The 24,954-nt window shown below is 41.1% G+C and overlaps 1 protein-coding gene across 1 annotated transcript; it reads left to right on the forward strand.

Annotated features, from left to right (window-relative positions):
- Nucleotides 1-15,050: 15,050 nt before the first annotated feature.
- Nucleotides 15,051-16,577, forward strand: LOC109217928 (acetylajmalan esterase-like). The gene has a single exon (XM_019382225.1). It carries the CDS (start codon nucleotides 15,090-15,092, stop codon nucleotides 16,203-16,205), a length of 1,116 nt encoding a protein of 371 aa, XP_019237770.1. The 5' UTR covers nucleotides 15,051-15,089; the 3' UTR covers nucleotides 16,206-16,577.
- Nucleotides 16,578-24,954: the final 8,377 nt, after the last annotated feature.

Below are 24,954 nucleotides of genomic sequence, written 5' to 3' on the forward strand. Positions count from 1 at the left end.
TGCATTTTCATTAAAACCATTTAACTATAGAAATTATCGGATGGATATTTAAATAGTAAAAGTTAGCAGGCATCATGACAACTCACTTTGCCTCTGGATGTGTCACGACACGGACAATCATTTTGTGTATTGTATCCTCGTTCCCCTATTTATTGCTTCTTTTATGTTTATTCGTAGTTATGTGACTTGCAGAGATGGTTGGATTGGCTTCGGAAATGTTTCGGAGTGAATTGAGACACTTAGTCCCAAGGTTGAAGGCTTAACTTGAAAGAGTTAACCGGAGTTTGACTTTTATGTAGGCGACTCCGGAATAAAGTTTTGATGGTTCAAATAGCTTTGTATGGTGATTTTAGACTTAGGCGTATGTCCGGATATTGGTTTGGAGATCCGTAGGTTGGTTTGAGGCTTTTTGGCGGAAGTTGTAAAGTTGAAGGTTTGGAAGGTTGAGAGGTTTGACCGAGAGTTGACTTTGTTAGTATCGGGTTCGGATTTTGATTCCGGGAGTTGGAATAGGTATGTTGTCTCATTAGAGACTAATGTGCAAAATTTAAGGTCATTCGCAGTTGAGTTGATATGGTTCGACATTAGTTTTAGAAGTTGAAAGTTCATTAGTTTCATTAGGCTTGAATTGGGATGCGATTCATGATTTTAATTTTGTTTGATGTGATTCCAGTAAGTCCATAATGTGTTTTAGGACTAGTTGGTGTAATTGGATGGTGTCCCGGGGGCCTCAGGGGTGTTTCAGATGAGTTTCGGACCATTTTCTTCATGCTTGGAAAACTGATCTGGTGTCTGGGGTGTGATTCTTCAAGTTCGCGACACAGGGGTCGCGTTCACGGAGGGTCTTCTTGGTTGCAAGGTGGGTTGTTCTTCGCTTTCGCGAGTGGACGACCGCTATCATGATGCTTTGGATGGTTGTGGCCTTCGCAAACGCAAGCAAGGAGCCACGTTCGCATTGAAGAGAGGTAGGCTGGGGGTATCAGGTCTTAGGCCTTCGCGTTCGCGAGGGAGGCTTCGCGTTCGCGTACATGGGGTCGTTTGGTCATCGCATTCGCGAAGGAGGTTGGCAGCTGGTGAAGTTTGTGCTTCGCGAACGTAAGACTTCTTCCGCGTTCGCGAAAGGTAATGCCTGGACAAACTATATAGTACTCAATTTTGAGGGTTTGGTTCATTTTAAAATATTATGAGTTGTAGATCTCGGTTTTGGGAGATTTTGGAGGGGATTTTTACGATTTGGATCGATGTAAGTGTATTTTACTCGGATTTGTCCATTGTTCATGATTCCATCTTTATTTTATCATTTAATTTGTGATTTGAATTGGAGAAATTGGGGATTTTAGTAAAAACTTTCCTAAGTACAAAATGAGTATTTGAATGTTGATTTGAGGTCGGAATTGGATGGTCTTGGTATGGTTGGATTCGTAATTGAATGATTGTTCGGAATATGTGAGTTTGACCAGGTTCCGGTGTATGAGCCTCGGGTTGACTTTTTGGGTTGACTATCTAATTTTGATAAAGATCAAAACTTTATTGTTTGAAGTTACTTTTCACAGCATTATTTGTTGATAGAAGTTGTTTGTGACTAGATTCGGATCGTTCGGAGGTCGATTCACGAAGGAAGGGCTTTTGGAGCATCGCCTTGTGCGTTTTGAGGTAGGTAACACATTTAAACTTGGATTTGAGGATATTTAACCCTGGGAACTACGTTATATGAAAGGTATCGTACGCTCTAGGTGACAGGCGTGTGTACGTGCATCGGTGTGCTCATGATTTGGGGAGGCTTTTAGATTATTATCAGGCTTGTTTTTCTATCATACCTTGTTATACCCGTATTTTCCCTACTTGTTTGATTATTTGAGCTGTAATTCATGTTAGACATCGTGTCCAGGCTAGGTGCTATTCGCTTGAGACTTGATAGGGTTATTCTTGTTGTTTTTGAGCTATATGCTTTAGTTGTACACATGCTCTCAGTCATGATGTTATCTCTGTATATGGTATCTTTGTCTCAGTATTTGCTTATTTGAATCCTCACATATTGTCGATGCCTCATATATGTAACATTGTTGAACTGAGTGTTGTGAGATGTGGTTATCATAGACTTGCGTAGTTAATGATTGAGTTGGGGCCATAGAGCCGGTTTGATAATGATTTTGAGCTGACGCGTACGCCATGCTCATATTGGGCTAAACGTTATTGATTTGGGCGACGCGTTCACCAGGACTCACTATTGGATTATATGATTATGATTAGCGCTTGGGCAGGATCTGCCCCTCCGGAGTCTGACATACCAGTAGTGAGTGCAAGCATAGTGTTTTATATACGTGCTTAATGATAGGCAGTTATGTCAGGCACCTGTACAGTGCTAAGTGTAGTATTCTTGATGGATCCACTATGATATTGTTGATTCGATATGTATTTTTGACATATGGGCATAGAGGTATACTTTTCCTTATGCTAGCTATTAAATAAAATGTTTTATCCATATTGGACTTAAACTGCTATAAATGGGAAGCATGCCTAAATTTTTGAAATGTGAACAAGCTGAATATAATATCATTGAGCTACCTATTTCTACTGTTTTCCTTTATATTCAGAACTGTTTCTGGTTATTGATATTGTTATCTGACTATTGTTTCTGAGCTCCTCACTACTTTCAGCCCAAGATTAGTATTGTCACTTATTGAGTACATGGGGTCGGTTGTACTCACACTACACGTTGCACTTCGGTACTTGAGACCTTGAAGTTCTCTTTCAGTGTTTCTATTATTATTGTTCTACCATTCAAACAGTTGCATTCAGAATTTGGCCTTGTATTTTGATACTCAGTAATGCTCATGTACTCGTTGACACTAGATTTTGCGGATCATTGTAGCAGTATTATTGTTATATTCTCACATATTTCATAATGTTTCCAAAGTTTAGTTTATTAAACCTTATTTTATCACATCCATTCATGTCATGTGATTGTTAGTTTTCCTAGCAAGTAATATTAAGTGTCGTGGCGGCTCCGGTGGGAGTTGGGTTGTGATAATATGTAATACTCTAGCTTCCCAATTTAAATGTGTCACGACCCAAATTTTCCCTCCGTAAATTTGTCATGACGGCACCTAGTCTCTACGACTAGGTAAGCCTAACATTTGCGAAAATGAAATAAAAACGTAAAGCTAACAACTAACAGTAATAGAAAATTTTAAATAAGCTTTTAAGATGCAGCTCGACATATACAATAATCACTCTCGAAATGTACACAACTCTCCCAAAACCCGGAACACCGTAAGTCACAAGCTTCTAAGATCTTTAACAACTGTTCATACATCTGTGCAAGAATAAATAAAAGGGAAACAACATCAGAAAGAATAGAAAGAGACTCTGAGGTATGCGGACGGGACAGATGTACGTTGAAGTCTCCGGAATGGCAGCAATTGTGCAATTAGAAACGAGGCTGGTAGGAGGTATATGGATCTGCACACGAGAAATATGTGCAGGAAAGGGCATAAGTACACCACAACGGTACCCAGTAAGTGCCAAGCCTAGCCTCGGTCGAGTAGTGATGAGGTCAGGTCAGGGCCCTACTGGTATATATATAATAAAAACAAGACAGAATGAAATATCGCAGTAAAATAAAGACCGAAATTTTAACAAAATTAAATCATAGAACGGTAACAGCTCAATACACAGAGATAACAACAGGGGATCTCCCAAGATATCATCTCGTAATCCCAAACGTAAATGTGTAGGGGAGATCTCCCGAAATACCGTTCCGTAGTCCCAAAATAAATATGCAGTACAGGGGGGTCTCTCAGAATACCACTCCGTAGTCGCAAAGTAAATATGCAGTACAGGGGGATCTCCCGGAATACCGTTCCATAGTCCCAAAGTAAATGTGCAGCTCAAACAACGGAAATAACAGTTACAGCAAGAAATCCTACATTTTAGACTAAGTTCAGGACAAGGAAAAGCAGGAAAACTCGCTAAACATGCTGCACAGAGTTCAGTTAAACACTTAAGGCAAGTAGACATATTATTCTAAACTAACAGGATACTACACATGCTTATTAACTCAAATAAGGAGGAAAAACAGGTTATTTTTTATTAGAAATCGGGGTTTTACAACAATTAGCTCATGTACGTACTCGTCACATCACGTACACGGCGCTCAATATCATATACGGTACCAAATCCTAAGGGGAGTTCCCCCACACAAGGTTAGGCAAGCCACTTACCTCGAATAAAGCTCACATCAATCCGGAACAATGCTCTTCCCACGAATATCCGACTCCGAATGGCCCAAATCTAGCCAAAATCAATTACATAATATAAATATAACTACAAGGAACTAATCTAGCTAATGAAATCAAAGCTAAAGCAAGAAATGGGAAAATTGCCCAAAAAAGCCTCCCCGCGCCCACATCTCGTAATAGGGTAAAAGTCACAAAATATGAACACCCATTCACTCGTACCAAAATTACTCAAATCCGATACCAAAATCTCGATCAAAACCTCAAAATTCGGTCTAAGAACCATTCTCAATTTTCCCAATTTTTTCACCCCAAATCACAAATTTAATGATGAAATTAAAGACATAATCATGGGAATTAACCAAAACTAGGTTAGAATCACTTACCCCAAACACCCACGTGAAAATCCCTCCAAGAATCGCCTAATTCTGAGCTCTCAAGTCCAAATGGTGAAAAATGACATAAACCCTTGATTTTGAACTTTTAAATCTGCCCAGGTGTTCCCTTCTTCGCGAACGCGGCCACTCTCTCGCGTTCGGGTATAACAAAATTCCATTGACCAAATCTCCTCCTTCGCGAACGCGAGGGACCACTCGCAAAAATGTACCTTCACTTCCTGAAGCTTCTCGAACGCAATACCCTCTAGGCGAACGCGTAGACCAAATGGCTGGGTCCCCAGCTGCCTCACTTCCTCTACGCGAACGCGTTCCACTCTTCGGGTTCGCGATGCTTCCACTGACCATACCTTCGCGAACGCGGGCTCCTTTACGCGAACGCGAAGAACAAACTTGAGCTTGCCTCCCAGATGCCCTACGCGATCGCGAGACCTCTCTCGCGAACGCGATGAACAATTGTCTGCAACAAAAACACCAGAAAATCTGCAACTTTCTTAAGTCCAAAAATAACCCGTTAACAACCTAATATCAACCTGAGGCATCCGGGACCTCAATCAAACATACCAACAAGTCCTAAAAACCCATACAAACTCAGTCGAGCCCTCAAATCGCATCAAACAACGCTAAAAATCACGAATCACCCTCCAATTCAATCTTAAAGAACTTGAAACTTCAAATTTCTACAACCGATGCCGAAACCTATCAAACCACGTCCGAATGAACTCAAATTTTGCACACAAGTCAAATCCAACATTACGGACCTACTCCAACTTCCGGAATTGGAATCCGACCCCAATATCAAAAAGTCCACTACCGTTCAAAATCTCCAAAAATTCGACTTTCGCCGTTTCAAGCCTAAATCAGCTATAGACCTCCAAAACACAATCCAGACATGCCCGTAAGCCCAAAATCACCCAACGGAGCTAACGGAATCGACGAAAATCCATTTCGGAGTTGTCTTCACATGGTTCTGACTACAGTCCAAATCCTAAGACTTTAGCCTCCATTTAAGAACTAAATGTCCCAAAACACTCTAAAAGCCAAAATGAAACCTCCCGGCAAGTCATAATAGCAGAAAAAGATACAGGGGAAGCAGTAAATTGGGGATCGAGGCTATAACTCTCAAAGTGACCGGCCGGGTCGTTACATCCTCCCCCTCTTAAAACATTCGTTCGTCCTCGAACGAGCATAGAGACATACCTGAAGTGGTGAAAAGATGAGGATTACGGTCGCACATATCCTGCTCGGTCTCCCAAGTCGCCTCCTCAACCGGCTGACCCCTCCACTGAACATTTACCGAAGCAATGTTCTTTGACCTCAGCTTTCGAACCTGCCTATCCAAAATAGCCACTAGCTCCTTAACATAAGATTGATCCTTGTCCAACTGGACTGAGCTGAAATCCAACATGTGAGACGGATCACCGTGATACTTTCGGAGCATAGAAACATGGAATACCGGATGAACTACTGCTAGACTGGGAAGTAAGGCAAGCTCATAAGCAACCTCCCCGACTCGCCGCAACACCTCAAATGGACCAATGAACCTTGGGCTCAGATTGCCCTTCTTTCTGAACCTCATAACGCCTTTCATAGGTGAAACCCAGGGCAAGACCCGCTCTCCAACCATGAATGCCACATCGCGAACCTTCCAATCCGCATAACTCTTCTATCTGAACTGGGTTGTGCGAAGTCTATCCTGAATCACCTTAACCTTCTCCGAGGCATCCTAAACTAAGTCTGTGCCCAATAATCTAGCCTCGCTCGGCTCGAACCAACCCATTGGGGACCGACACCGCCTACCATACAGAGCCTCATACGGTGCCATCTGAATGCTGGACTGATAACTATTGTTGTAGACAAACTCCGCAAGTGGCAAGAACTAATCCCAAGAACCTCCATACTCCATCACTCACGCACGGAGCATATCCTCTAGAATCTGAATGGTGCGCTCAGACTGTCTATTCATCTGAGGGTGGAATGCTGTGCTCAACTCTACACGAGTACCCAACTCATGTTGTACGGCCCTCCAGAATCGTGATGTAAACTGGTACCCCGGTTAGAGATGATAGATACCGGCATGCCATGAAGTCTGACTATCTCGCGGATATAAACTCGAGCCAGCTGCTCGAAAGAATAGGTAGTCATCACAGGAAGGAAATGAGCTGACTTGGTCAGCCTATCCACAATCACCCACACTGCATCAAACTTTCGCTGAGTCTGTGGGAGTCCAACAACGAAACCCATAGTGATCCGCTCCTATTTCCACTCCGGAATCTCTAACTTCTGAAGCAATCCACCCAGCCATTGATACTCATACTTCACCTGCTAGCAATTTAGACACCGAGCTACATATTCCACTATGTCCTTTTTCATTCTACGCCACGAATAATGCTGCCTCAAGTCCTGATACATCTTCGTGGCACCCGGATGAATGAAGTACCACGAACTGTGAGCCTCCTGAAGAATCAACTCACACAATCCATCTACATTGGGCACACATAGCCTGCCCTGCATTCTCAATGCACTATCATCCCCAATAGTCATCCTCCTTAGCATCACTGTGCTGAACCGTGTCCTTAAGGCCGAGCAGATGAGGGTCATCATACTAACGCTTCCTGATACGATCATAAAGAGAAGACTGGGAGACCACAGAAGCCAAAACTCGACTCGTCTTAGAAATATCCAATCTAACAAACTGGTTGGCCAAGGCCTGAACATCCAATGCCAATGGCCTCTCTACTGCTGCAAATATGTTAAGCTCCCCAAACTCTCCGCCCTCGACTCAAGGCATCGACCACCACATTGGCCTTCCTGGGATGATACAGAATAGTGATATCATAATCCTTAAGCAGCTCTAAGCACCTCCGCTGACGCAAATTAAGATCCTTTTGCTTTAACAGATGCTGCAAACTCCGGTTATCAGTGTAAATCTCACAAGGGACACCGTACAAATAGTGCCTCCAAATCTTCAAGGAATGAACAATAGCTGCTAACTCAAGGTCGTGGACAGGATAGCACTTTTCATGCACCTTAAGCTGTCTGGACGTGTAGGCAATCACCCTACGGTCTTGCATCAACACCGCGCCGAGACCAACTCGCGATGCATCACAATAAATAGTATAAGACCCCGAACCTGTAAGCAATACCAATACTGAGGTTGTAGTCAAAGCTGTCTTGAGCTTTTGAAAGCTCTCCTCACACTCCTCTGTCCACCTGAATGGAGCACCCTTCTGGGTCAGCCTGGTAATATGTGCTACAATAGATGAGAATCCCTCAACAAATCGACAATAATAACTCGCCAAACCAAGAAAACTCCGGATATCTATAGCTGAGGACGGTCTGGGCCAACTCTGAAATGCTTCTACCTTTTTCAGATCGACCTTGATCCCTTCACTCGACACTACGTGACCCAAAAATGCCACGGAATCTAACTAGAACTCACATTTTGAGAACTTTGCATATAACTTCTTTTCTCTCAAGGTCTAAAGCACTGTCCTCAGGTGCTGCTCATGGTCCTCCCAACTCCGGGAGTACACTAGAATGTCATCAATAAAGACAATGACGGATGAGTCAAGATAAGGCCGAAATACACTGTACATTAAGTGCATAAATGCTATTGGGGTGTTGGTCAGCCTAAATGACATCACAAGGAACTCGTAATGACCATACCGAGTCCTGAAAGCAATCTTCGAGATATATGGATCCCGAATCTTCAACTGATGATAACCTGAACGCAAATCAATCTTGCAAAACACTCTGGCACCCTATAACTGATCAAACAGGTTATCAATGCGAGGCAAAGGATACCGGTTCTTCACTGTAACTTTGTTCAACTGGAAATAATCAATGCACATTAGCATAGAACCATCCTTTTCTTCAGTCTTCACAAACAAGACAGGAGCACCCCAAGGTGACACACTGGGCCGAATGAAGCCCTTATCAAGCAATTCCTATAACTGTTCCTTCAACTCAAGAGGGGCCATACGATAAGGAGGAATAGAGATGGGTTGAGTGCCCGGCAACAATCAATACCAAAGTCAATATCTCTGTCGGGCGGCATGCCCGGATGATCAGCTGGATACACATCAGGAAAATCCCTCACTACTGGAACTGACTCAACCGTAGGGGTATTAATATTGACATCTCTCACATAAGCTAGATACGCGTCACACCCCTTCTCAACCATTTGTTGAGCTTTAAGAAATGAAATAACTCTGCTGGGAGTGTAATCTAAGGTAGGAGTGTTCATAAAAACCCGAAAAACCGAACCAAACCGAAAACCAAACCAAACCAAACCAACCAAAAAAACCGATACTTTTTTATTTGGTTTGGTTTTGGTTTTGAATTCTAAAAACCGATCAAATTTGGTTTAATTTTGGTTTTAATCAGAAAAAAAACGAAAAAACCTGAACCAAACCGACTATAGGAGTAGCTATTTCAAATGTATTATTACACCTATATATATGTATATTTTTATACAAAGTTTCAAAAATTTAATGGTAAATCTTAATAGGTTGCACTTTTAGTATAGTTCTTTACCTTTACATTCTAGTTTGATTGGTAGTTTTCTTTTGTTACGTGTAAGAATCCATTTCGTGTTAAAAATAATATATTTTTAATTGAGTCCTTAAATTATTCATCACTATTTGATTCAATTATCTCAATATATCTTGGTAAATAATAGATTTCTCAAATGAAATTGATTTGATAGTGTTACGTTGAAAATGTGGTCGCCGGAATATGTGTTTGGTAGTGTATGTCTTTTATTTAAGAAAAAACCGACAAATAACCGAAAAACAAAAAAACCGACAAAACCCGACATAAACCGAATCGAGAAAAAAAACCGACTTAAATGGTTTGGTTGGTTCTAATATTTGAAAAATCGACTTACTTGGTTTGGTTTCTTTTTAGGGAAAAACCGATCCAAACCGAACCATGAACACCCCTAATCTAAGGTACCCCTCTACTCTAATGGCAGTATACCTGGCATAGCCAGTGTCACGGTCTTGGCGTGACAATCAAGAATAGCATAATGGGGAGACAACTAGTTCATGCCCAAAATAACATCAAAGTCTATCATGCTGAGCAATAATAAATTGGCTCTGGTCTCAAAACCACTACAAATAATCAAACACGACCGATACACACGGTCCACAACAAGAGAATCTCCCACAGGAGTAGACACATAAATAGTGGAACTCAAAGAATCATGGGCTACGCTCAAATACGGGGCAAAATAAGATGACACATAGGAATAAGTGGAGCCTGGATCGAACAGAATCGATGCATCTCTATGACAGACCGGAACAATACTTGTAATGACAGAGTCGGAAGCATCGACCTCTGTACGAGCAGGAAGGGCATAGTATCTGGCCTGGCCTCCCCCTCTAGGGCGACCTCTACCTCCCCGACCTTCACCTTGAGCTGGCTGAGCAGGTAGAGTGGCAGCTGGTGCTGTAATCATAGCATGGGAACCCTTTGGAGCACGTTGTGGCTAAGAAGTCTGTGGAGGTGCACCCCTCCTAAGTCAGGGGCAATCCCTCACCATATGGTGAGTGTCGTTACACTCAAAATAAGCTCTAGAAGGACGTGGCTGCTATGGCTGGCTCGGGCCAGGTCTGCTGGACTGGCCGCTAAAAGCACCCTGTGCAGGAGGCACACTAGATACTGGAGGTGCATAATAAGGCTCCTAGGGCCTAGGAGGAGCTGGAATACCACTGGCAGCTGGAAGAGCTGAATGAATAGGGCAACTCATATAGACCCTACCATGTCGAACTGCAGTTGGGTCACGGGCACCAGAATAATGGCCAGACTCTCGAGACCTCTTGGCCTCTCTCTCCTTGCTCTCCCGAGCAAGCATGCCCTGCACTGTCCTAGCAATACTCACAGCCTGCTGATACGAGATATCTATCTCTGACTCCCGGGCCATACTAGTCCTGATACTGGGATGGAGTCCCTCAATAAACCGACGGACCCTTTCTCGAACTGTAGAAACCAAGGTCGGTGCATGTCTAGCCAAGTCACCAAAATGGACTGCATACTCTGAAATAGTCATAGCAGCCCTGGCGCAACTGCTCAAACTCCGCGAGCCATGCACCCCTAAGGCTCAGAAAGACATACTCTCTCAAAAACATGCCCGAGAACTGAGTCCATGTAAGGGAAGCTGCCTCAGCCGGACTGCTCAACTCATAAGCACGCCACGACTGATAGGCTGCTCCTCAAAGCTGAAATACAGTGAAAAAAACCCCACTCGACTCCGTTATGCCCATAGTACGAAGGATTCGGTGGCACTCCTCCAAAAAACCTTGAGCATCCTCTGTCGCCAAACCACTGAAGGTAGGAGGGTGGTACTTCTGCTACCTCTCGAGCCTACGCTGCTCCTCCTCTTAAATTGCTGCCCTACCCTTGGGCTAAACTGGGGCTACAGGTGACACTGGTATAACCTCTGGAATCTGATTAACCTGGACCAGCTGCTCTGGGGTGCAGGCGGCGGGAGTCTTTGCTCCTCCCTCGGCCTGAGATGTGGCTGGAGCATGGGGAATCAATCCTGCCTAAGCTAGAGTACTGAACATGCTCAGGAACTATGCAAGGTTCTCCTGAAGAGCGGTGTAGTAGTAGTAGGCGTCTCAGGTGCTTGCGCTCCAACTGGAGCTACTGGTAGCTCCTTCGTAGCAGCTCGCTCGGGTGTTCTAGCTACACCACGTCGGCGTCCTCGGCCTCTACCCTAACCTCGACCTCTGGCGGCTCTAGCAGAGGGCACGGGTGCCTGGTCATCTCCAACTGTACGTGTCTCACCATCTGTGGGAGAATAGAAGACAGAAGTTTAGAATTTCGAAGTCAATAATTTCGCACGACAAGAAATTAATAGAAGTGAAATTTTCCTAACAGATCTATAGCCTCCCGAAGATAAGTACGGATGTCTCTGTACCGATCCGCGAGACTCTAATAAACTTGCTTATGACTCACGACACCTATGAACCTAGAGCTCTGATACCAACTTGTCACGACCCAAATTCTCTCATCTGTGAATTTGTCGTGACGGCACCTAGTCTTTATGACTAGGTAAGACTAACCTTTGCAGAAATGAAATGAAAACTTAAAGCTAAAACTAACTGTAATAGAACATTTGAAATAAGCTTTTGAGATGCCGCTCAGCATATACAATAATCACTCTCGAAATGTACACAATTTTCCCAAGACCCGGAACACCGTAAGTCACAAGCTTTTAAGATCTTTAACAATTGTTCTATACATCCGTACTAGAATAAATAAAAGGGAAACAACATCAGAAAGGATAGAAGAGGAATCCGAGGTCTGCGGACGCGGCAGATGTACCTTGAAGTCTCTGGAATGGCAGCAACTGTGCAACTAGAAACGAGGCTGGCAGGAGGTACCTGGATCTGCACCCGAGAAACACATGCAGGAAAGGGCATGAGTACACCACAACGGTACCCAGTATGTGTTAAGCCTAACCTCGGTCGAGTAGTGACGAGGTCAGGTCAGGGCCCTACTAGTATATATATAATAAAAAGAAGACACAATGAAATATCGCAGTAAAATAAAGACCGAAATTTTAACAAAATGAAATCATAGAAAGGTAACAGCTCGGTACACAGAGATAACAATAGGGGATCTCCCGAGATACCGTCTCGTAGTCCCAAACATAAATGTGCAGGGGGATCTCCCGAAATACCGTTCCATAGTCCCAAAATAAATATGCAGTACAGGGGGATCTCCTGGAATACTGTTCTGTAGTCCCAAAGTAAATATGCAGTACAGGGGGATCTCTCGGAATACCGTTCCGTAGTCCCAAAGTAAATATGCAGCTCAAACAACGAAGATAACAGTTACAGCAAGAAAGCCAACAGTTTAGACTAGGATCAAGTCAAGGAAAAACAGGAAAACTCGCTAAACATGTTGCACAGAGTTTAGTTAAACAATTAAGGCAAGTAGACATATTATTCTAAGCTAACAGGATACTACACTTGTTAACATAACTCAAATAAGGAGGAAACACAGGTTATTACTTATAAGACATCTGGTTTTTACAATAATTAGCCCGTATACGTACTCGTCACCTCACGTATACGGCGCTCACATATCATAAACGGTACCAAATCCTAAGGGGAGTTCCCCTACACAAGGTTAGGCAAGCCACTTACCTTGTACCAAGCTCAAATCAATCTGTAACAATGCTCTTCCCATGAATATCCGACTCCGAATGGCCCAAATCTAGCCATAATCAATTACATAACATAAATATAACTACAAGGAACTAATCTAACTAATGAAATTAAAGATAAAACAAGAAATGGGAAAATCACCCAAAAAGCTTCCCCGGACTTACGTCTCGGAATCAAGTAAAAGTCACAAAGTATGAACACCCATTCACTCACGAGTTCACTCGTACCAAAATTACTCATCCGATAGCAAAATCTCGATCAAAACCCCAAAATTCGGCCTAAGAACCATTCTCAATTTTTTCCAATTTTTCCACCCCAAATCACTAATTTAATGATTAAATTAAAGACATAATCATGGGAATTAACCAAAACTAGGTAAGAATCACTTACCCCAAACACCCATGTGAAAATCTCTCCAAAAATTGCCTAATTCCGAGCTCTCAAGTCCAAATGGTGTAAAATGACATAAACCCTCGATTTTGAACTTTTAAATCTGCCCAGGTGTTCCCTTCTTCGCGAACGCGGCGACTCTTTCGCGTTCGCGTATAACAAAATTCCACTGACCAATTTCCTCATTCGCGAACGCGAGGGACCACTCGCAAACGCGTGCCTTTCACTTCTTGATGCTTCGCGAACGCGATATCCTCTACGCGAACGCGTAGACCAAATGGTTGGGGTCCCCAGCTGCCTCACTTCCTCTACGCGAACGCGTTCCACTCTTCGCGTTCACGATGCTTCCACTGACCATACCTTCGCGAACATGGGCTCATTTACACGAAAACGAAGAACAAACTTGAGCTGGCCTCCCAGATGCCCTACGCGATCGCGAGACCTCTCTCACAAACGCGATGAAGAAATGTCTGCAACAAAAACACTAGAAAATCTGCAACTTTCTTAAGTCCAAAAATAATCCGTTAACCACCCGAAATCAACCCGAGGCTCCCGGGACCTCAACCAAACATACCAACAAGTCGTAAAATACCGTACAAACTTTGTCGAGCCCTCAAATCGCATCAAACAACGCTAAAAATCACAAATCACCCTCCAATTCAAACTTAAAGAACTTGAAACTTTAAATTTCTATAACCGATGCCGAAACCTATCAAATCATGTCCGAATGACCTTAAATTTTGCACACAAGTCATATTTAACATTACGGACCTACTCCAACTTCCGGAATCAGAATCCGACCCCGATATCAAAAAGTCCAGTACCGGTCTAAATCTCCCAAAATTCGACTTTCGTCATTTCAAGCCTAAATCAGCTACAGACCTCCAAAATACAATTCGGACACGCCCCTAAGCCCGAAATCACCCAACGGAGCTAACGAAATCGAAAAGACTCCATTCCGGAGTCATCTTAACACAGTTCTGACTACAGTCCAAATCCTAAGACTTAAGCATCCGTTTAGGGACTAAGTGCCCCAAGACACTCCAAAAGCCAAAACAAAACCTCCCGGCAAAATCACAATAGCATAAAAAGATACGGGGGAAGCAGTAAATAAGGGATCGGGGGCTATAACTCTCAAAACGACCGGCCGGGTCATTACAAAATGATACTTTTTTATTTCTAGTCTGTTTAAAAATGAATTGCACTTTTTATATTTTGAAACAATTTAACTTAAATTTCTTATTTTATGCACAAAAATATTTGTAGATTATTATAGACCTCAAATTCTAAAAGTTATTTTTTTCATCTAAACTTTATGTCAAGTCAAGCACTTCACATAAATTAGAAAGAAGGAAATAAAAACTAAAAGATAACATAATAGTCCCAACTTGCTTGACCTACCTTTAAGAAAAGAGGAAGAGAAAAAAACGAGGGGAAATAACTTATAGTTAGGTACTTTACTTATAAAAATGCCATATATCTAAAATTTACATTTTCATCCAAATTGTATTGAAGTTATGGAAGAAAAATTGGTATCTAGCAACTATACATAGCACCTCATATATTAATCTTGGAAAAATACAAGTTTTAAAGTAAATACAATTAATTAATAGAAATTATAACGTATAATTTTTGACATATATTAATGTGATACTCTGACCACAAACATGTTATAATAGTGATAAAACGATAGCTACTTTATTTCCACACGGTAAAAATTGTTAGAAAATAAAACAAGATTCAAAAAGCAACAAAGTGACAAACACATACTGTAAGCCTAAAGAGACATTATATTCCTGTTGTTTCCGAGACTTCTGTTCCTTTTTGGAGTATATATATTAGGCACTACCACTTGAAGTTTAACAAGCAAAAAACATTCTTCAATGGCTTCTCTGTCTCTACCCAAAGTATCTTTCTTTCTTTTAGTGATAACTTTAGCATTTTTCTTTTCTCCCTCAGCTGCCCAAACGAAATGTAACATAAGAACTGTTTACCAACTCGGTGACTCACTCGCTGATGCCGGCAATGTCATCCGTACACCCGGCGCTTCCATTATATTCCGGGCCAACCAAGCTCCTTACGGCGAAACCTTCTTTAGAAGACCAACCGGCCGTTTCTCGAACGGCCGTATCATTATCGACTACATTTCCTCTGCTTTCAAACTCTCATTCCTCAACGCTTACTTGGACAGAGGCGCTTCTTTTAGTCAAGGCGTTAACTTCGCCGTGGCTGGTGCCACGGCGCTGAATTCCTCTTTCTGGGCAGCTCGGGGTATTCGGCTGCCCACATGGAATACGCCGTTGGCTGCTCAATTAGGTTGGTTTAAATCTCATTTACAATCCACATGTGGTTCTAATTGTGCACAAAATCTCAGGAGTTCCTCTCTTATAGTAATGGGAGAATGGGGTGGCAATGATTATTACAATGGTTTTTTCCAAAACAAGCAGTTACCTGAGGTCCGTACGTACGTTCCTTTTGTTGTTGCCGGTATTATGAGAAGCATCAAAGATGTGATTCAGCTTGGGGCAACTCGTATTTTGGTTCCAGGAATTTATCCTCTCGGGTGTCTTCCATTGTATCTTACAACTTTTCCTGATTCTAATGCAAATGGTTACGACCAATTGGGTTGCTTGAGAAATTATAATGATTTTGCTTCGTACCATAATAGATACCTGAACAGAGGTTTAGCATCTCTACAACGTGAATTCCCGAATGTTAGAATTGTCTATGGAGATTATTACGGAGCGCTTTTGACGCTTCTTCGTAGTGCTTCGTCTTTTGGATTTAATCAGAATACGTTGTTAACTGCGTGCTGTGGAACTGGAGGACGATACAATTTTAATTTCAGGACTGTGTGTGGATCAGCTAGTGTAAGAGCTTGTTCTAACCCGGCTCAATACGTGCATTGGGATGGTATTCATTTGACAGATGAAGCTCATCGTCGTATGACAGACATTGTTGTCAAAGACATGCTTTCCAGATTCAGCTGTACCGTTTAGTTTATGAGTTTCAAGATTCGCTTTGTTTGTTATTTGGGTGTTTTTCTTTTTCTTTTTGGTTGGTAATAAAGATTTTCTTCGTTGGGTATTTGGGTGTTTAGAACATGAGGATATACGTCACACCCTATGTGTTCTTTCTTCTTCATAAAAAGGTGGAAAAGAAGAAAAGAAATAGAAGAGTTATTGTTGTTTGTAAATAAATAGTTAAAGCTTATGTTTTTATTACGAACTTCTGTCAATGGCGGGTGAAGCTAATAGGGATTTTAAACAGTAGGGTGTCTTTTCTGAAGGGTGAATGATTCAATATCAAACACTACTTTCAGTTGCTAAAAATGAAGAAATTAGTAGTAATAAATTTGGCCGACTGTAATATATCGTTGTGGGATATTTAATTTTGATTTGATTTCATAATTTGCTTTAATATTTTTTTCGTCAAACAAACTTATTATCTCCAGTTGGGCCAAGGTTGATATCGATGCAAACAAATAAGTAGTTGTGATCATATAATTACTTCATTACTTTTCAGACTATTCAAAAAATAGATCTGAATAAATCAATTTCATTGATTAGAAAACAGTTGATACTATAAAATAATTCATTAATCAAAAGCAGAGTCGTGGTTGATCTTTTTCTTTGATATCCAGTTGGATTTTGCACTTTCTCTGTCAGATTATTAGGAGGGAAAAAGAAATCGTTGGAGAGAACCTAGGATGCTAATTGAAAAAAAGCGTTTAACTTTTATATATTAACCGTGTAAACGATAATTACAGATAATTATTACTGAAATTAGCAATATGAAAAATAAGGCAAGTTAAATAGTGAATTCGGCCATTGTGGGATCTTTACACAAATAACCTGCCGGATTCGCGGTTTACTTTTCCTAATCGATATATATAAATTATATACTAATTATATATGGTTATACACGTATTATATATTGTTAATCCAAAAATTATATAGTCATCGACTATTTTTAGTTTAAGTGGTTGAGTGAACGAGTATTTGAGTTAATTCTTCAAATATTATATAGGAGTATTATATTGTCACCGAATAAACAAAGAGCTAGAAAGTACCAGGAGCTAGCCAACAACCTCAGACAAAGCAAGTTTGCTTTATTGCAAAGCAGACCGAAGAGATGCAACAACAACAACGACAATGACGACTCAGTAAAATCTCACTAGCGAGGTCTCGATGGTAGTGTGTATGCAGACCTTACCCATACCCCGAGGGAGTAGAGAGACTATTTTCGAAAGACCCTCGGCTCAAGAAGACGAAAAGAGACAATATATCAGTACCATCAATAGGAACCAAAGGAATAATAACAGCATCTTAAAAGCCAGAAAATAGATGAAACCAATAGCAATAACCAGTAAATAGACCTGACACTATAAAATGAAAGAGTAGTAAAACACAACATTAACCACTAGCAATCTAAGACACCTCACACAGTTACAACCCTACACTACAACCCTAATACTCGAGATGTTTATCTAGAGATAAACATGGACAGCCGCGTCAAGGGCCATGTCCTCGGAAATCTGAAGTCACGTCATGTCCTGCCTGATCACCTCTCCCCAATACTTCTTAGGCTTCCCCTACCTCTTCTCATGCCTTCCAAAGCCAGTCGCTCACACCTCCTCACCGGTGCTTCTGGGCTTCTCCTCTGTACATGCCTGAACCATCTGAGCCTCGCTTCCTGCATCTTGTCATCAATGGGAGCCACGCCCACCTTCTCCCGAATATCATCATTACTAATCTTATCCATCCTCGTGCGCCCGCGCATCCACCTCAACATCCTCATATCTACTACTTTCATTTTCTAGATATGTGAGTTCTTAACTAGCCAACACTCAGCCCCATACACCTTGTCCGGTCTAATCATCGCTCTATAAAACTTACCTTTGAGTATCGGTGGTACTTTCTTGTCACAGAGGGCTGCAGATGCTAACCTCCACTTCATCCATCCCACCCTAATACGGTGTGTGACATCCTCGTAGATCTCCCCGTTCCCCTGGATAACCAACCAAGGTACTTAAAACTGCCTCTACTGGGGATGACTAGTGATTCAAGCCTCACGTCCATGCCCGCTTTCCTCGGTTCGGCGCTGAACTTGCATTCCACGTATTCCGTCTTGGTCCTGCTCAACTTGAAACCCTGAGACTCAAGGGTCTGTCTCCAAACCTACAGCCTCTCATTAACACTGCCTCGCATCTCATCAATCAGAACTATGTCATTAGCGAATAACATACACCATGGCACCTCCCCTTGTATATGGTGTGTTAGTGCGCCCATCACCAGGGCAAATAAGAATGGGCTGAGTGCAGGTCCTTGGTGTAACCCCATAACAAATGGAAAATGCTCTGAGTCGCCTCCTATTGTCCTAACTCGAGTCTTAGCTCCATCATATATGTCCTTAATCGCCCTAATGTAGGCAACCGGCACACCTTTTGCCTCCAAGCATCTCCAGAGAACCTTTCTAGGGAGCTTGTCATACGCTTTCTCCAGGTTAATAAACACCACGTGCGGATCCTTCTTTCTATCCCTGTACTGCTCCACCAACCTCCTAATAAGGTGGATAGCTTCCATAGTAGAACGACCCGGCATGAACCCAAACTAATTATCGAATGTAGACACCGTCCTCCTTACCCTCACTTCTACCACCCTCTCCCAAACATTCATGGTAAGGCTCAGTAATTTGACAGACTGAAGAGAGTGATGAATTGGGTATTACATGAGATATTAGTGTACAACAGTAGAATATTATTCTCACAATTTGTTAATAGTATATATATGTACATGTGGGAGTTAGTTAGTTAGTTAGTGAAGTCAGGTGTCTATATGTAGTTAGTTAGCCAATGTAACAGTAGCACTTTTTCTTCTTCATTTCTGAAATATAGAGCTTAGCTCATTTTCCTCTCTTCTCTCAACTCTGTCTAGTTAGGGATTCCATTATTGATTCACAATTTGTTCATGGTATCAGAGCTCAATTGCGGTTGCGAGTTGAATCTGTCAATTCTGGTTAAATCATAGTAATCTCAACCTTCAAATTGCAGTTTGTGAGTAAAGATTAACAATGGCGGCGAAGACTAATCTTGACCACAATCACCCTCTGTTTCTTCACCCATCGGACACCACCAGAGCTCCGATCATCTCAATTCAGTTGACTAGTTCAGAAAACTATTCCACCTGGAGTCGTACGATAGAGATCCAGCTGTTAGGAAAGAACAAGCTAGGGTTAACCGACGGTACTCTGAAAAAGGGGGATTTTGATATAGAACTAGGTCATCAATGGGATAGATGCAATGCTATTATCCTAGGGTGGATTATGAGCTCAGTATCAAATGAATTGGTTACTAGAATACTATATGCGAGGGATGCGAGAAAAGTATGGGAAGATATGAAAGAACAATTTGATAAGGTGAATACATCACGAGTCTATCAACTACAAAAGGCCATAGCAACAATAACTCAAGGAACAGACAGTGTTTCAATTTATTTTTCTAAGCTCAAAAATCTGTGGGATAATTGACAGCATGGTTCCTCCTCCATGTGACTGTGCTAGATCAAAGAGTTCCATCGAATTCATGCAAAAACAGAAGGTACTGAAGTTTCTAATGGGCTTAAATGACAACTATGAATAGGCTCGTAGTCAAATTCTTATGACTAATCCATCACCAAGTATCAACAAGGCATATGCAATGCTTATTGAAAGGGAAAGTCAGAGGTCAGTGGCTAATACTTCTACTGTTATGAAATCGACTTAGCTGCTTTGCTAGCTGGTAAAGGAGGAAATTACTAGAACTATCAGAAACCAAAGAGAAACTGGAATGTGCAATATGATTTTTGTCACATGAAGGGCCATACAAAAGAGAGATGCTTCAAGATAATTGGTTATCCTCAAGACTTCAAAAACAAGAAGAAAGGGAACACAAACACTGCATATAATGTTCAGGTTGAGAATCTTAATCCTAATTTTGCAGGTTTTGATGATTAGAGAGGAGAAATACCAGAAGCAATAAAGGAAGAAAACTGGCAAAGAGCACCTCAACTCACAGCAGATCAATATGGTCAGATTATGAAGTTGCTCGACAAAGATACTCCAAAGGATGTAATGGCTAACATGGCAGGTACAACTTACTCCTTTATGGCTAAGATAGCAAAGGAAAATTGGATAGTTGATACAGGAGCAACCAACCATATGGTAGCTGATTTAGGAATGTTAACAAATGTTAAGAACATTAGTCCTACTAGAGACAAAAGAGTTCACTTGCCTAATGGAGAATGTACCATTGTGTCACATGTTGGGAATTATAAAATCACAGAAAGAGGGGAAATGCAAGATGTATTGTATGTTCCTGAGTTTGCATACAATCTTCTTTCAGTATCAAAGATAACAAGGGACTTACATTGTTTTGTCTCTTTTTATCCTGACTTTTGCCTAATCCAGGACCTCTCAAATGGGAAAGTGGGGGGGATTGGTAGAGAGAGAGATGGACTCTACTTATTAGTTCCAAAGGCTTCTCTTGAAGCTGACAACATTGTACCAACAGTCAAAGGGTTAAGTGCACAGACAACAAAGGAGGACATATCTCTATGGCACAAAAGATTAGGACATGCGTCTTGAGGATCTTCGAAGGAACTTCTGGGATATAAATTGAAGGATTGCAAATCTGTAATAGATAGTTGTGATATATGTCCAATGGCTAGACATGTGAGATAGCCTTTTCCATTAAGAAGTACTAAAACTACTAAAAAATTTCAACTATTGCATTTAGATGTATGGGGACCTTGTAGTGTACCGACATTTGATGGTAATAAGTCTTTCTCACAATTGTAGATGATTACTCTCATGTGACTTGGATTTTTCTCTTGCAATTTAAAAGTGATGTCATGATTGTTTTTAAGTCATTTCTTAACCTGATACAAACACAATTCAATGGAATAGTACAGACAATTAGGTCTGACAATGGTGGAGAGTTTGTAAATTCAGCCATGCAGGACTTATGCAAATCTATAGGAATTGTTCACCAGAAAACATGTGTCTATACACCACAGCAAAATGGTGTGGCTGAGAGAAAACACAGACACTTGCTTGAAGTTGCAAGAGCTTTCAAATTTCAAGGTCATATCCCTATGGAGTTCTAGGGACATTGTGTTCTAGATGCAGCATATGTTATTAACAGGCTACCATCACGGGCACTCGATGGTAAGTCACCGTATGAATTGTTCTTTGGTAGGAAGCCTTCCATTTCTCATCTGAAAACACTAGGATGCCTTTGTTTTGCAAGTGCATTACCCAGGACTGATAAGTTTGCCAGTAGAGCTATCAGGGTTGTCTTTATGGGGTATTCTGGTGTCACTAAGGGGTATATCCAATATGATTTGGATAGGCACAAATTCTTTGTCAACAGAGATGTGGTGTTCAAGGAATTTGTATTTCCTTTTCATACTACAAATGCAAATCTTAGGAAACAAATCAAACCTTTTATTCCCAATACTACTAATGATGTTCTTAGTTTTGAAGGTGGAAATACAGATGACACTATTGCTACAACTACTGAGCAGCTACATGTGCCAGATGGTCCATGATATGGAGCATTTACATAGTTCAGACAGCATTGCACAAGATTCACCTTCTGAAGACCAACATAATACTACCACTGGAAGCATCTCTCCCATAATCAATTACTCAGAGGCTATCACATCAGAGGCTATTACATCCCTTCCTGATCCTCATGTAGCAGGGACACTTCATCATACTCTAAGAAGATCACATAGGGAATCTAAAGAACCAGTCTGGTTGACAGACTATGTGACCTCAAGGAAGTCAGGCAACACTGCTTTATACCCCATTCACAATGATGTCACATATGATAATTTTTCTCCTTCTTATCAGGCATACTTGGGTGTATTCTCTTCAGTTGTTGAGCCCAGAATCTTTCAGGAAGCTTCTAGGGATGCAAGATGGGTTGAGGCTATGCAAACTGAAATTCAAGCCCTGCAAAATAACAAGACTTGGGAGCTGATTCCCCTTCCTCAAGGAAGACAGCAATATGTTTTAAATGGGTATACAAGGTCAAACTTAAGGCCAATGGTGATGTGGAGAGATTCAAAAGCAAGGTTAGTACACAAAGGCTACAATCAAAGAGAAGGTCTTGATTACAATGAGACCTTCTCCCATGTAGTGAAAATCACCACTGTGAGAGCTGTACTTTCATTGGTAGCCATGCATAATTGGCCAATCCACCAGCTAGATGTCTATAATGCAATTCTGCAAGGTGACCCACATGATGAAGTTTACACGCATTTACCATAGGGTTTTACAAGTCAAGGGGAGTCTGTATTGGTATGTCGGCTTGTAAAATCTCTCTATGGTCTGAAACAAACAAGCAGACAATGGAACTTAAAGTTGATAGAGGCATTGTTACAGGCTGAGTTCAAGCAAAGCAACTTAGACTATTCATTACTTATCAAGAGGAATGGAACAGATATAGTGGTAATACTAATATATGTTGATGATATGTTGGTTACAGGAAACAACTTGCAACTGATTGAAACCACCAAAGCCTTCTCACAACAGGCCTTCAAGATCAAAGACTTAGGTGAATTGAAGTTTTTTCTTGGCATAGAGTTCAGCAGATCCAACAAAGGTATTATGATCAATCAAAGAAAGCATGCATTGGAAAAAATATCAGACTTGGGATTAAGTGGAGCAAAACCAGCCTGGACCCCATTAGAGACAAATGTCAAGCTGGCAGTTCCAGAACTGGACCACTTGATGGGTACAACAGAAGATCAAATGTCAGAGGATGCAAGCAAATATTAGAAGCTGATTGGAAAGCTATTATACCTAACTATGTCCAGACCAAACATTGCATTCTCAGTACAAACTCTTAGCCAATTCATGCAGCGGCCAAAGAAGTCTCATTAGGGTGCAGCTATAAGAGTGGTAAAGTACATTAAAAGGGAACCAGGATTGGGGATCTTATTGAGCAGTCAATATTCAAGTGAGATCAATATTTTTTTGTGATGTTGATTCGGCCGCATGTCCTAACACTAGGAAGTCAGTGTCAGGGTATCTAATCAAGCTTGGAGAGTCTCCAGTTTCATGGAAGTCCAAGAAGCAAAACACAGTTTCTAAAAGCTCAGCTGAAGCTGAATATAGAAGCATGGCAAGTGCAGTCTCAGAAGTTGTTTGGCTAATGGCATTGCTAAAGGAATTGGGAACAAAAGTGAAACTTCCAGTACATGTATATAGTGATAGCATGGCTGCAATGCAAATAACAGCAAATCCAGTGTTTCACGAAAGAACAAAACAAATAGAGATCGACTGTCATTTTATTAGACAAAAGATACAGGAAGGACTGATGAAGACTCAATATATTCCTTCAAAGGAGCAACTAGCAGATGTACTAACTAAGGGATTAGGAAGACCACAACATGAGTATCCAGTTGGCATGCTGGGAGTGCTCAATGTCTTTGCACCCACCAGCTTGAGGGGGAGTGATGAATTGGGTATCACATGAGATATTAGTGTACAACAGTAGAATATTATTATCACAATTTGTTAATAGTATGTATATGTATACGTGGGAGTTGGTTGGTTAGTTAGTGAAGTGAGGTGTCTATATGTAGTTAGTTAGCCAATGTAACAGTAGCACTTTTTCTTCTTCATTTCTGAAATACAGAGCTTAGCTCATTTTCCTCTCTTTCTCTCAACTCTGTCTAGTCGGGGATTCCATTATTGATTCGCAGTTTGTTCAGAGAGGCATCAAGTAAAAATAATATTGTTAACCAAAAAACTTAAAAACATTTCATTGAAAATCTATTGCAAAAAACGTTTCAAATATTCTGTTTCCCAACAATTTCCTGACTCCGGCTTAAAATTTTCTAGGTGAACAACGGGCAACAATATACTTGAGTAGGCAAAATTTATTTTATGGTATTATTTGAATCCTATTCAAAAACAAGCGGTCATTTTTCCATAGTGTTGACCTCTCCAAAACAACATACAAGTCACTTACTTTCCACTAATGTTGGGGTTTAGCTGAAAAATAAAATAAAATCTCAGCCCTATTCAACTATACTATAAGGCTAACAATTGCATGCTCTTTCTGTAACTTTGTGAATATCTAGCATTGCTTCGTTGAAACAAAAATAACATTGACTTAATTGCTTGCACCTCATATATAAGGCAACACTTTTAGATAGGCAAAAGCAAGACAATGCAGTAGCTTTAAAGTGACCTCCACACAATGAACTCATCGATGGAGAATGCATGTACCACCTTATGGACAAACAGTTGGTAACCCCGGGGCCCTTTTTCTTTAGCAAGACAATTACTCTCCAAATTTCCAAATTGATGTCATATGTTTCATTTTCTTGGTAAACCTTTATAGCCATTAGTCTGTTTCTCATTTATTTCCAGTGTATCTACCAAGCACACACCCTAAGGAAGGCGTGATGATCCATCGATCTGCACCTGTAATAGAGCAGGATAATTTGTTCCTGTCCTAGCAGAGAACTGATCAGCAAAAAATCTTTTTGCACCGTACTACCATCTTATCGAACATAAAGTTAAATAGAAGTTTAACCACAAGTTACATAGTATAATCTCTGTAGGAGTTCTGTCAAATGATTATCAAACTCCATATTATGAGACTATAGTTTGAAAATAAACAGAGTACTGGATCTTAACTATAGAGATTAGTGTTTGTACAGTGAGCTATTTAAGATGTACACTTCTAGA

The sequence above is a fragment of the Nicotiana attenuata genome, unplaced genomic scaffold, assembly GCF_001879085.1.
Source record: "Nicotiana attenuata strain UT unplaced genomic scaffold, NIATTr2, whole genome shotgun sequence".
In the NCBI taxonomy this organism is placed as follows: domain Eukaryota; kingdom Viridiplantae; phylum Streptophyta; class Magnoliopsida; order Solanales; family Solanaceae; genus Nicotiana; species Nicotiana attenuata.